We start from the raw sequence: 10,860 nt of genomic DNA, 5'->3' as shown, positions 1-10,860 counted from the left end.
ATAATAAATAATAGATTAGGAGCTTATTAGCTTTTTTCGGAAGTTAAAAAAAGAGCTAACGCCTTCTTATGCTGTAGTTTTTTAAATAATTAATATTTCAATTCAATTTGTAACTAGCCATGAGCCCATGACATTTCTCTTTCTCGCCTTTTACTTGTCTCAAAGTTTAATTATTGGTTGCAAAATTTTAATCCACAATTGATTAAGGAAACAAGGCAGTAGTTGTGAGATTCTGTTTTTGTGAATATTTAACGGAAGGTTGGGTTGTTACTGTGATTTGGTGTGAAGATGACAGGAGGGTTCTGGTGATAAAAATGATTATTGAGATATTTTAACAATTAAGCATAATTAATTAGAGTAAAAATATAAATAATAAATAAACCCTAAAAATAAACATGAATGCCCAGACGAATGAGTTGCGTATCGAGTATTGGGTCGAGTAAGTTTTAGCCGGATGTTCTAGTTGGCTTAAATGGCCTCCACGTGTCCCTCCGTTAACTTGATGGTATGATCGAATAGTATAACAAAAGATAATTTTAAATAATTTTTAATAATATAAGGGTATATTTTGACTATTTTTCGTGTAATATTTGCACATCGAGCTAATGACGTTGAAGGAGAAAACCCCTTGTTTAATTTAAGGGTATTTGCGTCTAAATATTACTCCAATTATACTTATTATAAACTGGATAGACATTAAAATAGGGTATTTGAATATGGGTGTCAATGAATATTTTAAAATGGAGTAAACCGATCGAATCATACCATACCGAATTGACTTTTAACTTTCTTTTAATAAAATCGTAGGTTTTTATATAAATCTATAACCGTACTAATATTTAAGATAAGTTTTTTATTTTATGAAAATAAACAGAAAAAATACCGAACCGTACTGAATAAATTTACCTGGGAAAAATATATTTATATATTAAATTTAAAAATAATAAAGCAGAAATTATGAAAACGGTTACTAGTCAACAAGTAATTAAACTCAAAATTCTAATTCTCAAACCTACTATACTAGTGCTATTGAAACTAAAATCTTTCCAGTATATTCACTAGCAAGACACAAGGCATTTTAGCGATTATGAGTAGCAAACTAGAATGTATTGAATATGTTTCCTTTCGTATAATTTAAATTTATATTTTCGAATATTTAATCTTCTATAGATTTTATTCTGGAGTCCTAACTTGCATAATATCTTTAAACTCGTGTGATTTATATTTTCTTTGTCTTCGCTTAGTTTTTTTTACGCTGTTGTAGAATAGTTAATGTATTTATACTCCGGTCATTTTTTATGTTTTCTTAATTTGTCACCTTTTAAATAGTAGAAATGTGCAGAAAGTTTTGCTAAGTTCTATAAAAGTACATGCATTATGTTTCTACCAGTGATTTTTAAATGATATTTAAAAAATATTGAAAATTAATCAGATTGTACCAATACCAAAGAAAAATTGATACGGTTTCTAAAAGTCTAATTTTGCTTATACATAATAGAATAAATGAAAATGTTATATGATATAAATTTTATAAAATAATGTGCTGAATCAAACCATTGACACCCATAAGTTGGAACCAGAGTACAACATTTTGTAAGAAATCAATTGGTCTCTCACTCTCGTTCCCTTCTTTGCTCTCAGTCCTCGTCTCCACCGTTCCTCGCCACCGCCCACCGGCACAAAAAGGTCACTTCTCTCTCTCTTATATAGTTGAATGAAAAGTATGAGGGAAATACAAAGGATTAAGAAAAGGCTCCCAACATTCCCAATGTACTGATAGAAAACTAGGTAGGTACTCTGTGCGTAGGCAGGGTAACTGTAAATTCCCAACATTAGAACCGTGAATTAAACGGTATAGCTCTCTTTTACTTTTTAATTTTTCTTTTTCTTTATTGTTCGTTTGGTTTTTTTAATATTTTTATTATGTTTTAAAATTGAAATTGTTAATAAATAGCAGCAGCAACATGGAGAAGTGAGATCCCAAAAACATCTCAGAGGCAAACAAGTTCGCTTATTTTTTTTTTTTTTGATGATTTCATCACCCAAAAAGTCAAAAAACTAACCAAGCACGAAATATTTCGGGCGAACGGCACAAATAGCCACTAAAAGCTGTGACTTTTATTTTAAAGCCACTGTTTTCAATGTATTTAGACTTTAGTCACTCCTTTTAAAAAACTTATACTTGACTGGACGAAAATACCCTTCTGGTATAACTTATACCTACGCTATCAACACAAGCAGCAGTTACACAAAGAAAAGAAGCGAGCAACAGCAGCAGTTACCACAACGGCGATCAACTAAGGACGAACCACCATTTCTCTTCCCGATTTCAAAAATTCAGCAATCTAATCCAAAAAAACGACATAGATAAACAGTAAGTTGTAATTTCATGTGTTTCTATCAATTTTTATTTCGCTATAGTTATACTTTTTTAGATCTGTATTGATTTGATTATATATTAGATAAGAATTTGATTTTTTTGAATTTCTGGATTGATAAATTTATATACACCGCCTCCTAGCAGTCCTTAACTTTTAATTCCATGTTTAAATGTTAAAGGACAGGCAGTCATTAGCTTTTAATTTCTAGTCAAAAGTTAAGGACTGACAGTCCTTAACTTTTAATTCCATGTTTAAAACTTAAGGACTGACAGTCCTTAACTTTTTATTCCATGTTTAAATGTTAAAGGACAGACAGTCCTTAGCTTTTAATTTCTGGTTCAAAAGTTAAGGACTGACAGTCCTTAACTTTTAATTCCATGTTTAAAACTTAAGGACTGATAATCCTTAACTTTTAATTTTAATTCCATGTTTAAATGTTAAAGGACAGACAGTCCTTAGCTTTTAATTTCTGGTTCAAAAGTTAAGGACTAACAGTCCTTAACTTTTAATTCCATATTTAAAACTTAAGGACTGACAGTCCTTAACTTTTAATTTTAATTCCATGTTTAAATGTTAAAGGACAGACAGTCCTTAGCTTTTAATTTCTGGTTCAAAAGTTAAGGACTGGCAGTCCTTAACTTTTAATTCCATATTTAAAACTTAAGGACTGACAGTCCTTAACTTTTAATTTTAATTCCATGTTTAAATGTTAAAGGACAGACAATCCTTAACTTTTAATTCCATGTTTAAAACTTAAGGACTGACAGTCCTTAACATTTAATTCCATGTTTAAATGTTAAGGACTGACAGTTCTTAACTTTAATTACATGTTTAAATGTTAAAGGACTGACAATTCTTAACTTTAATTACATGTTTAAATGTTAAGGACTGGCAGTCCTTAACTTTAATTACATGTTTAAATGTTAAGGACAGACAGTCCTTATCTTGGTCTTGCACTTACAGTACACCTGTTCTTAATTCTACAAGGATTGCTTTATAACGTATGTCCTTTGTTTCCCATTCTCTTGACTTGTAGGATGGAAACAATATGCATAATAGTTGCTTTTAATGGTAGATGGACTGAAGACTATAAATATCTTGATCATCAAACAAAGCTTTTCCTAGCACCTGAGTCAATTCAGTTTGAAGATTTCGTTAAACAGATTTTTGAGCTTATTGAATTGGATAGAGAAAAGTTTGAAATAGTGATATGGTTTGATATCAACCTTGGAACAAGCAAAGGAATGCTTGTATCCAAAGATTTAGATCTTCACACATGTATAGAGTTGCTAAAAACTCATTCACTCTTCAAGAGCTGTCGTTTCATAGTTGATATTTCGGAAAGAGTTTTTGCATCAACAAGCAATGAACATGCCAACACAAAAACTCAACATGACAATCAAGAGCGATGCCAACAGATAGTTGAAGTAGATATGGTTGAAGCTCAACCATTAAATGAAGAGGTGCATCAAACATTTGATTCTATTCAAGTAGAAGGACAAAGCATTATAGAGATTGACAACGAACAAGCTTTGGGTATTCAAGTCTTAGAGAGTGCACCGGTAATCGAAGTAGTTGCTGACAAAACCTGCACTCAAATAACTAAACGAAGATCAAATTTGAAACAAAAAGAATCCCCAACTACGATATTAAGAGAAAATGCTTCTTTGGATCAAATAAAAGTCGGATCAGTATTTGACAAGAAGAAGAGCATAATTAATTGTTTTTCTAATGTAGCAATCAAAGGACATTTTGAATTCAAAGTTGTTAGATCAAGCTCAACAAGATATTCGTTGACATGCAATGATGATAGGTGTCGTTGGTGTGTGCGTGCTTTCAGAATTAAAGACTCAACATTATTCAAGATAGTAAAGCTTGAGAAAAAGCATGACTGCTCTGTTAACACTAGGAAAGCAGATCAAAGGCATGCTACTTCAAAGTTGATTAGTGGTTACATTATCGATAATCTTCGGGACCCAAGATTTGAAGTTACACCAGCTTTTGTCATGGCAGAGATGCAAAAATTGCATGGACTAGACATTGGATATCACAAGGCGTGGCGTGCTATTCAACATGCTTCCGCTTTAATAAGAGGAAGTCCCGAAGAAAATTATGAATTATTGTGTTCATACTTGTATATGATGACAAGTAAAAACCCGGGAACTTATACTAACATAAAGATAGACGACAACAACAGGTAAACAATTTAGGACATGCTGTCTTTAGCCTTGTTAACTTTTGAGTTATAACCAGAAGTTGAGGACTGCCTATCCTTAAGTTTTGAACTTGTAATTAAAAGTTAAGGACTTCCAGTCCTTAAGTTTTGAACTTTGAAATAAAAGTTATGGACAACATGTCCTTAACTTTATAACTTGTAAATGTAAGTTAAGGACTGACTGTCCTAAACTTCAGGTATTTTAACCTTGTTTTATATTGTATTTTCAGGTTTCTTTATATGTTTTACGCATATGGATCATCGATAGCTGGTTGGAATCATTGTAGACCAGTGATTGCTATTGATGCGACTTTTTTGAAGTCAAAATATCGTGGTGTTTTAATGATTTCAGTTTCAAAAGATGCAAATAACCAAATTTTCCCATTAGCCTTTGGAATAGCAGAATCTGAAAACAACAATTCCTATGAGTGGTACTTTAGTCAGCTTCGCAATGCAATTGGGAGCCGTGAGAATTTGATTTTTTTATCAGACAGGCATCAAGCTATTGCAAATGGCATTGTAAAGGTATATCCTGAAAGCCATCATGGGATTTGCATCTATCATTTGGAGCAGAACCTAAAGCGAAGAAAGGTGAAAAGTGAGGTCATAAAACTTTTCCAAAGTGCTGCAAGAGTATACAAGCGTAAAGAATTTGACATATACATGTCAGATATTGCAAATGTAGATAAGAAAACTTATGACTACTTGATGGAAGAACCACCGGAAAGATGGGCACGTTCTTGTAGTCCACAACGAAGATATGACATGCTCACAACAAATATAGTTGAGTCGATGAATTCAGTGCTATTAGAAGCAAGGGAGCTGCCTATACTAAGAATGATGGATTTCATTCAAGTGAAGCTACAACATTGGTTTTATGAAAGAAGAAATAAAGCAGAAGGAACATTTTATGATGTTTCTTGTTGGGTAGAGGAGGAATTGAAGAACAGAATAGATTTAGCATTTACTTTGAACGTAAGTATTATGTTTTATGTTTATATTATGATTTTGACATTTTTTAACATAATGTACTCACTTATAATTTTTCAACATTGAAGGTCTTCCCTGTTGATTCATGGCGTTCTAGAGTTGAAGAAGAAGGAATAACTTTCTTGGTGGACTTAAACAAAAGAACATGTGATTGTTTTCAATTTCAACTTGATGAATTACCATGCATACATGCAATTGCAGCTATCGAGAAGAGAAACATCAAGAAGTCCGACTTTTGTTCGCACTGGTACTTAAAAGAATCTTGGCTGAAAACATATGAAAGACAAATACATCCTGCAGGACATACTGATTCATGGATTGTACCAGAGAGTGTTAAGTCACAAATTGTTAAACCTCCAGATTTTAAAGTGCCACCAGGTAGAAGGCAAAAGAAAAGGCATATTCCTGCTACCGAGCCATCAAAAATAACATTCAAATGTGGTCATTGCAGAAGAATTGGTCATAATAGAACAACTTGTATATATTCTCCGGCACTCCATCCATTTTCAAGAAAGCATAGAGAAGAGTAGAAATATACACTTATGTTTATCGACTCTTTTAAGTTTTTGCTATAGATTGTATTCATTATTATTCTAATTTGAGCGGATGCCTAGATTTTCAATATTTATATCTTGTTACGTTCTTTTAATTTCTTTTGAGTTCAACAATTAAAAGTTATTAACAGGAGTCAGTAAGTTCAACTTGCAATTTTGAAAACGTAATGACTGTCTGTCCTTAACTTTGAATTTTAAGTTCAAACGTTAAGGACATGAGGTCCTTAAGTTATAGTCCCATATTAAAAACGTAATGACTGTTTGTCCTTAACTTTGAATTTCAAGTTCAAAAGTTAAGGACATGAGGTCCTTAAGTTATAGTCCCATGTTAAAAACTTAAGGACTGTATATCCTTAACTTTGAATTTCAAGTTCAAAAGTTAAAGATATGAGGTCCTTAAGTTATAGTCCCATGTTAAAAACTTGAGGACTGTTTGTCATTAACTACAGGAGTCCTTAAGTTTGAAATACAAGTTAAAAACTTAAGGACTGTCTGTCCTTAACTTTAAATTTTAAGTTCAAACGTTAAGGACATGAGGTCCTTAAGTTATAGTCCCATGTTAAAAACTTGAGGACTGTCTGTCCTTAACTTTGAATTTTAAGTTCAAACGTTAAGGACATGAGGTCCTTAAGTTATAGTCCCATGTTAAAAACTTGAGGACTGTTTGTCATTAACTACAGGAGTCCTTAAGTTTGAAATACAAGTTCAAAAGTTAAGGACATGAGGTCCTTAAGTTATAGTCCCATGTTCAAAACTTAAGGACTGTCGGTCCTTAACTTTGAATTTCAAGTTTAAAAGTTAAGGACATTTGGTCCTTAACTTTGAATTTGAAGTTCACTTACACTTAGTCATGAACAAATACTAACAAACTCAATGGACAAATCAACAGTTGAGAGAAACAACGAAATAAATAACAAAATGCCTTGACATAACTTTTGAAATTGTAATTTTGCATAGCTGTTACAAAAAATTACGCTATGCCAACAAAACAAAATATAAGTGCCTTTTCACAAATTTACAGAATATTTCAGAACTATCCTAAACTGGCATAATTCAGATGTCACCTTTACAACAATTTTATACAAAAATAACACCACAATTTCTTTACAACTTCTTTGGACAGAATGTTTCATTTTCACTCTCATAATTATCACCAACATTTTCTGGTGGAGTATCATAACCAGAATTTCTTTTCCATTCACCATGTGCCCAAAGATTTGCAGCAAGTTCTTTTCGAAAGTCTTTTATGTCTTCGGGTTGGAATTGCTGCACGTCCTTTCCAATCATCAGCAACTCGGCAAATTTGATCAGGAATGCACCACAATCAGTCCTAAGAGAAATGTAAGATATGCAGTGAATTAAACAATAAATCTTAAGTACATATAAATAATATAACAAATAATAACACGTACGATCCAGTTTGGTGTGGTGATCTTTGCCACTGTATATCAAATTTGTTGAAGACATTCCCAAAAGACTTGTGATTTTTGTCAAACTGTGAGAACTTTAGCAAATGGGGGATCATGCGTGCATACATTTGCATGTAGTTCATTCCTGCTTCATATGGCTCACTGTATATGGAATCATATACATCAATCTTTTTTTGATTCAAGTCCAATACTCCCAACAAAAAGTGTGTCACAGCTTCATCATCTTCTGAAGGAAGCCGACATGGAAAAAAGATTTTGTCAACCTCAGTCCATGCAATTCCACATCTACGGCTGTCCCCCACACATATGGTGTCAGAAATAACTGATTATCACCGGCACACCAAAACTCATCACTAGCATCTTCACTGAAATCTTTATACGCAAGTGCCATATAATTATCAAAAAGAACATCAGTAGTTGTGCATCGAAAAGGATGATCGCGAGGGTGGTAGCATTCCTTCTTTCTTAGATAATAGAGAGCAATGTCAATATGCTTCATAAAAAGGCAAAAAATAAAACAAATCAATAACAAATCAGTCATAAAATAATGAAAAAATGATAAATTAATAATAGAAAAAATAAATGCCTTGTGAATTATCTAACCTTATCATCAAGAACAAATTTGCTATCTGAAAGCTCAAGGAAAAATATTTTGCTACTGATTTTTTGATGATACAATTTGTATGGTTTTTTCCTCAAACTATTATCATCAGCATATAAATCAATTTGTCCCCTGAAAATTTTGAAAATGTCAAGTTAGAATTTTGAAAACTTTAATCTATAAGTTAAGGACCAAGTGTCCTTAGCTTTTGAATTTGATACTCAAACTTAAGGACTGCATGTCCTTAGCTTATGAATTTTGAATTCAAACTTAAGGACAAGAAGTCCTTAAGTTTTAAACTTGAATCTATAAGTTAAGGACAGTTAGTCCTAAAATTAGTCTTACAATCACAGAAGTTAAGGATGTAGTGAAACACATTAAGAGACTTACTCTTTTTTGCGACCTCTCCTTTTCTCCTTGCCCAACCACACAATGAATTTCTTCACTAATTTTTCATCTTCTTTGGCATAATGAAAAATACACCTACGAGTATAGGTTGATTTTATCCAACCTGAACTCTTCAGAGTATTTTGATTGTCTGCCTTGGAACTTACTGCTTTTTCCTTCCTTATCAAAAGGAGATTTCAACTGCCAGCTTAACTTCTTGTTCCTTTTACCTCGACCAAGTTCTTCTTCAACATTTCCTTCACCCTCCATAGTCAAAGTCGCATCAATGTCCATTTGTATACTTGGAGGAGTAGGAGTAAGAAGAGAAAATGACGGACCATCATAACCAATACTGTCTCTCTTTCTTTTCCTTGTATATTGGTTAAGATCGTCATCATTGGTGTCCTCTTTGTTTTCCTCTGCTGGCGATACTATATATATATATTCATATTAGTTTTCTGCAACAGGTCAAATGAAGAGACAAAATTTCAATTGTACATATAATAATTAGGGCACAATCAGTACCTGTCTTCTCCGCAGTACCTTCTTGTGTTTTTTCAAGAGACAAACTCAGCTAAAATATTGCGTGCAACATTTTCTTTTTCTTGCAATTCCACATTTTCTTTATCTTGCAGTTGTTCACCATGATCTTTAGATGCTTGTTGACAAGATTCTGCAAAAATATTTACAACAACTAACATGTTAATAATTTTTAATTAAAACAAACATATATAAAATTTAAAAAGCACTGCCTAACCATTTGCAATATCCAAGATCATTCCAGCTACATCATCATCATCACATGTTGCATCTATAGATTTGGAACCAATCTCACTTCTGCCTATGTCTTGAGATTGTAGTCCAGTTTTCTCTTGATACTGCACTCCAGCTTCTTCGCTTGCTGCTTCAAAAGATACAATATATAATGAAATAAAGATACAATATATAATGAAAATTTTATCTAACCTTGACTGGCACAAGTTTGAACTCCAAATTTTTCTTTGTATGACAGCGGTGTAGAGAGATCATACGTTGCTTCTAAGCATTTGCATACAATCTCGCTGACACTTGTCCCCAATGGACTTGTTAAATCCTCATGTGATTGCAATCCACAAACTCTACAAATTTTCTTCGGCACTCCACAAACTTCTGCATGCACATGCATAGTTTATATGTATTAATCTATTGAATATACATTTCAACGAAAATAAAAATCAAAATATATATCTAACCTTTCCCAATATCAGTAACATTTTCAGTTTCATCATCTAGATGTGCATCTCTAAATTCTCTTTCATACTGACCCTATGCATGCACATCCATATAATCACGTTCAACACCACCTGCATCTTGGTTGAATATGTCGGTACGCTCAGTAGCACGACAATGATCATCAACTCCATATTTTCTAATTGGAACACTAGATTCTCTATCTGTGTTCATCTGATCAGTTTTCCCAAACATGTTCATCAAAGTATCAAGCTTTGATCCTAGAGTTTTCTTTAAATCCTGAGAAAGCAACTAAGTTACAAAGAAAAGGACATGTTTAAAACTTAAGGACAGGCAGTCCTTAAGTTTGAACTTAAAGTTCAAAACTTAAGGAAATGCAATCCTTAAGTTTGAACTCCAAGTTCAAAAGTTAAGGACAAGAAGTCCTTAACTTTGAATTCCAAGTTCAAAACTTAAGGACATGATGTCCTTAAGTTTCATTTCAAAGTTCAAAAGTTAAGGACAAGAAGTCCTTATCTTTCAATTCCAAGTTCAAAATTTAAGGACATAAAATCCTAAAGTTGGACTAACTGAAATTACCTTGATTTCGTTCTCAATCTTTTTTCTGATACAACAATTTTCTGATTAACTCTGGTAACTTCTGCTTGCAAATCCTTCTTAAAACTCTCTAATAATCTCTGAATCAAAAAACATAATATAAAAAAAAGGTGTTCGTAAGCAAGAAATAATAAAATAAAAAACTAATACTATTCAAAGGCAGAAACACATACTCTAACAATTTCCTTAAGTACGCCTTCGTCAAATTGTGTGGAAGAAGACCTTGAGCCTCGATCTTGTGAAACTGGCTCCTCTACACAAAGAGGCTCTGTATCTTCTTCTTCCACGGGAATAAAGGGTGACACCTCAATCAACTTAAACACCTATTATATAAGAAAAACTAAACATAAGTATACATAACTAAAACAAATAAACAAAAAAAGAGATAGTAATTACATTAACTTACTTTTTTATTATGGAAATATTTTCTACAAAGAGCATCAAATTGTGGAGACTTCATTTCAGAATAACATAA

The 10,860-nt window shown here is 32.5% G+C and overlaps 3 protein-coding genes across 4 annotated transcripts; 1 reads left to right on the top strand and 2 right to left on the bottom strand.

Moving 5' to 3' along the window:
• The first annotated feature begins 1,636 nt into the window (after window positions 1-1,636).
• Window positions 1,637-6,208, top strand: LOC138884316 (uncharacterized). Of its 2 annotated transcripts, XR_011404487.1 has the most exons (3): window positions 1,637-1,686; window positions 2,242-2,374; window positions 5,655-6,208. XR_011404487.1 is itself a non-coding variant. In XM_070165444.1 (2 exons), exons 1-2 carry the CDS (start codon window positions 4,939-4,941, stop codon window positions 6,114-6,116), a joined length of 1,095 nt encoding a protein of 364 aa, XP_070021545.1. In that variant the 5' UTR covers window positions 4,870-4,938; the 3' UTR covers window positions 6,117-6,208. The 2 variants fall into 2 exon arrangements, 1 of the variants encoding a protein (XP_070021545.1); XM_070165444.1 differs by lacking the exons at window positions 1,637-1,686; window positions 2,242-2,374 and adding an exon at window positions 4,870-5,571.
• An 836-nt stretch (window positions 6,209-7,044) lies between these two features.
• On the bottom strand, window positions 7,045-8,953 carry LOC138883319 (uncharacterized). Its single transcript, XM_070164000.1, has 5 exons — window positions 8,897-8,953; window positions 8,562-8,734; window positions 8,174-8,303; window positions 7,553-8,063; window positions 7,045-7,470 (listed from the first exon to the last, which is right to left on the bottom strand). Exons 1-4 carry the CDS (start codon window positions 8,951-8,953, stop codon window positions 7,779-7,781), a joined length of 645 nt encoding a protein of 214 aa, XP_070020101.1. The 3' UTR covers window positions 7,045-7,470; window positions 7,553-7,778.
• On the bottom strand, window positions 8,737-10,022 carry LOC138883318 (uncharacterized). Its single transcript, XM_070163999.1, has 5 exons — window positions 9,957-10,022; window positions 9,791-9,863; window positions 9,316-9,462; window positions 9,084-9,231; window positions 8,737-8,989 (listed from the first exon to the last, which is right to left on the bottom strand). The coding sequence occupies exons 1-4, from the start codon at window positions 10,020-10,022 to the stop codon at window positions 9,116-9,118; spliced, it is 402 nt and encodes a 133-aa protein (XP_070020100.1). The 3' UTR covers window positions 8,737-8,989; window positions 9,084-9,115.
• Window positions 10,023-10,860: the final 838 nt, after the last annotated feature.

Source organism: Nicotiana sylvestris, chromosome 12 (genome assembly GCF_000393655.2).
Source record: "Nicotiana sylvestris chromosome 12, ASM39365v2, whole genome shotgun sequence".
Taxonomy (NCBI): Eukaryota; Viridiplantae; Streptophyta; class Magnoliopsida; order Solanales; family Solanaceae; genus Nicotiana; species Nicotiana sylvestris.
The sequence above is the reverse complement of the archived record's forward strand: the minus strand, read 5'-3'. Positions and strand labels throughout refer to the sequence as shown.

Coding starts and splice junctions, on each gene's coding strand:
- LOC138884316 (XM_070165444.1), top strand. CDS start 4,939: ATGATTTCAGTTTCAAAAGATGCAAATAACCAAATTTTCCCATTAGCC. Junction 5,572..5,654: donor ATTTAGCATTTACTTTGAAC/GTAAGTATTATG, acceptor TCAACATTGAAG/GTCTTCCCTGTTGATTCATG.
- LOC138883319 (XM_070164000.1), bottom strand. CDS start 8,953: ATGACGATCTTAACCAATATACAAGGAAAAGAAAGAGAGACAGTATTG. Junction 8,304..8,561: donor AGGAGAGGTCGCAAAAAAGA/GTAAGTCTCTTA, acceptor CAAAATTTTCAG/GGGACAAATTGATTTATATG. Junction 8,064..8,173: donor AATTTGTTCTTGATGATAAG/GTTAGATAATTC, acceptor CTTTTTATGAAG/CATATTGACATTGCTCTCTA.
- LOC138883318 (XM_070163999.1), bottom strand. CDS start 10,022: ATGTTTGGGAAAACTGATCAGATGAACACAGATAGAGAATCTAGTGTT. Junction 9,864..9,956: donor TTCCAATTAGAAAATATGGA/GTTGATGATCAT, acceptor GTGCATGCATAG/GGTCAGTATGAAAGAGAATT. Junction 9,463..9,790: donor TGTTACTGATATTGGGAAAG/GTTAGATATATA, acceptor TATCTTTTGAAG/CAGCAAGCGAAGAAGCTGGA.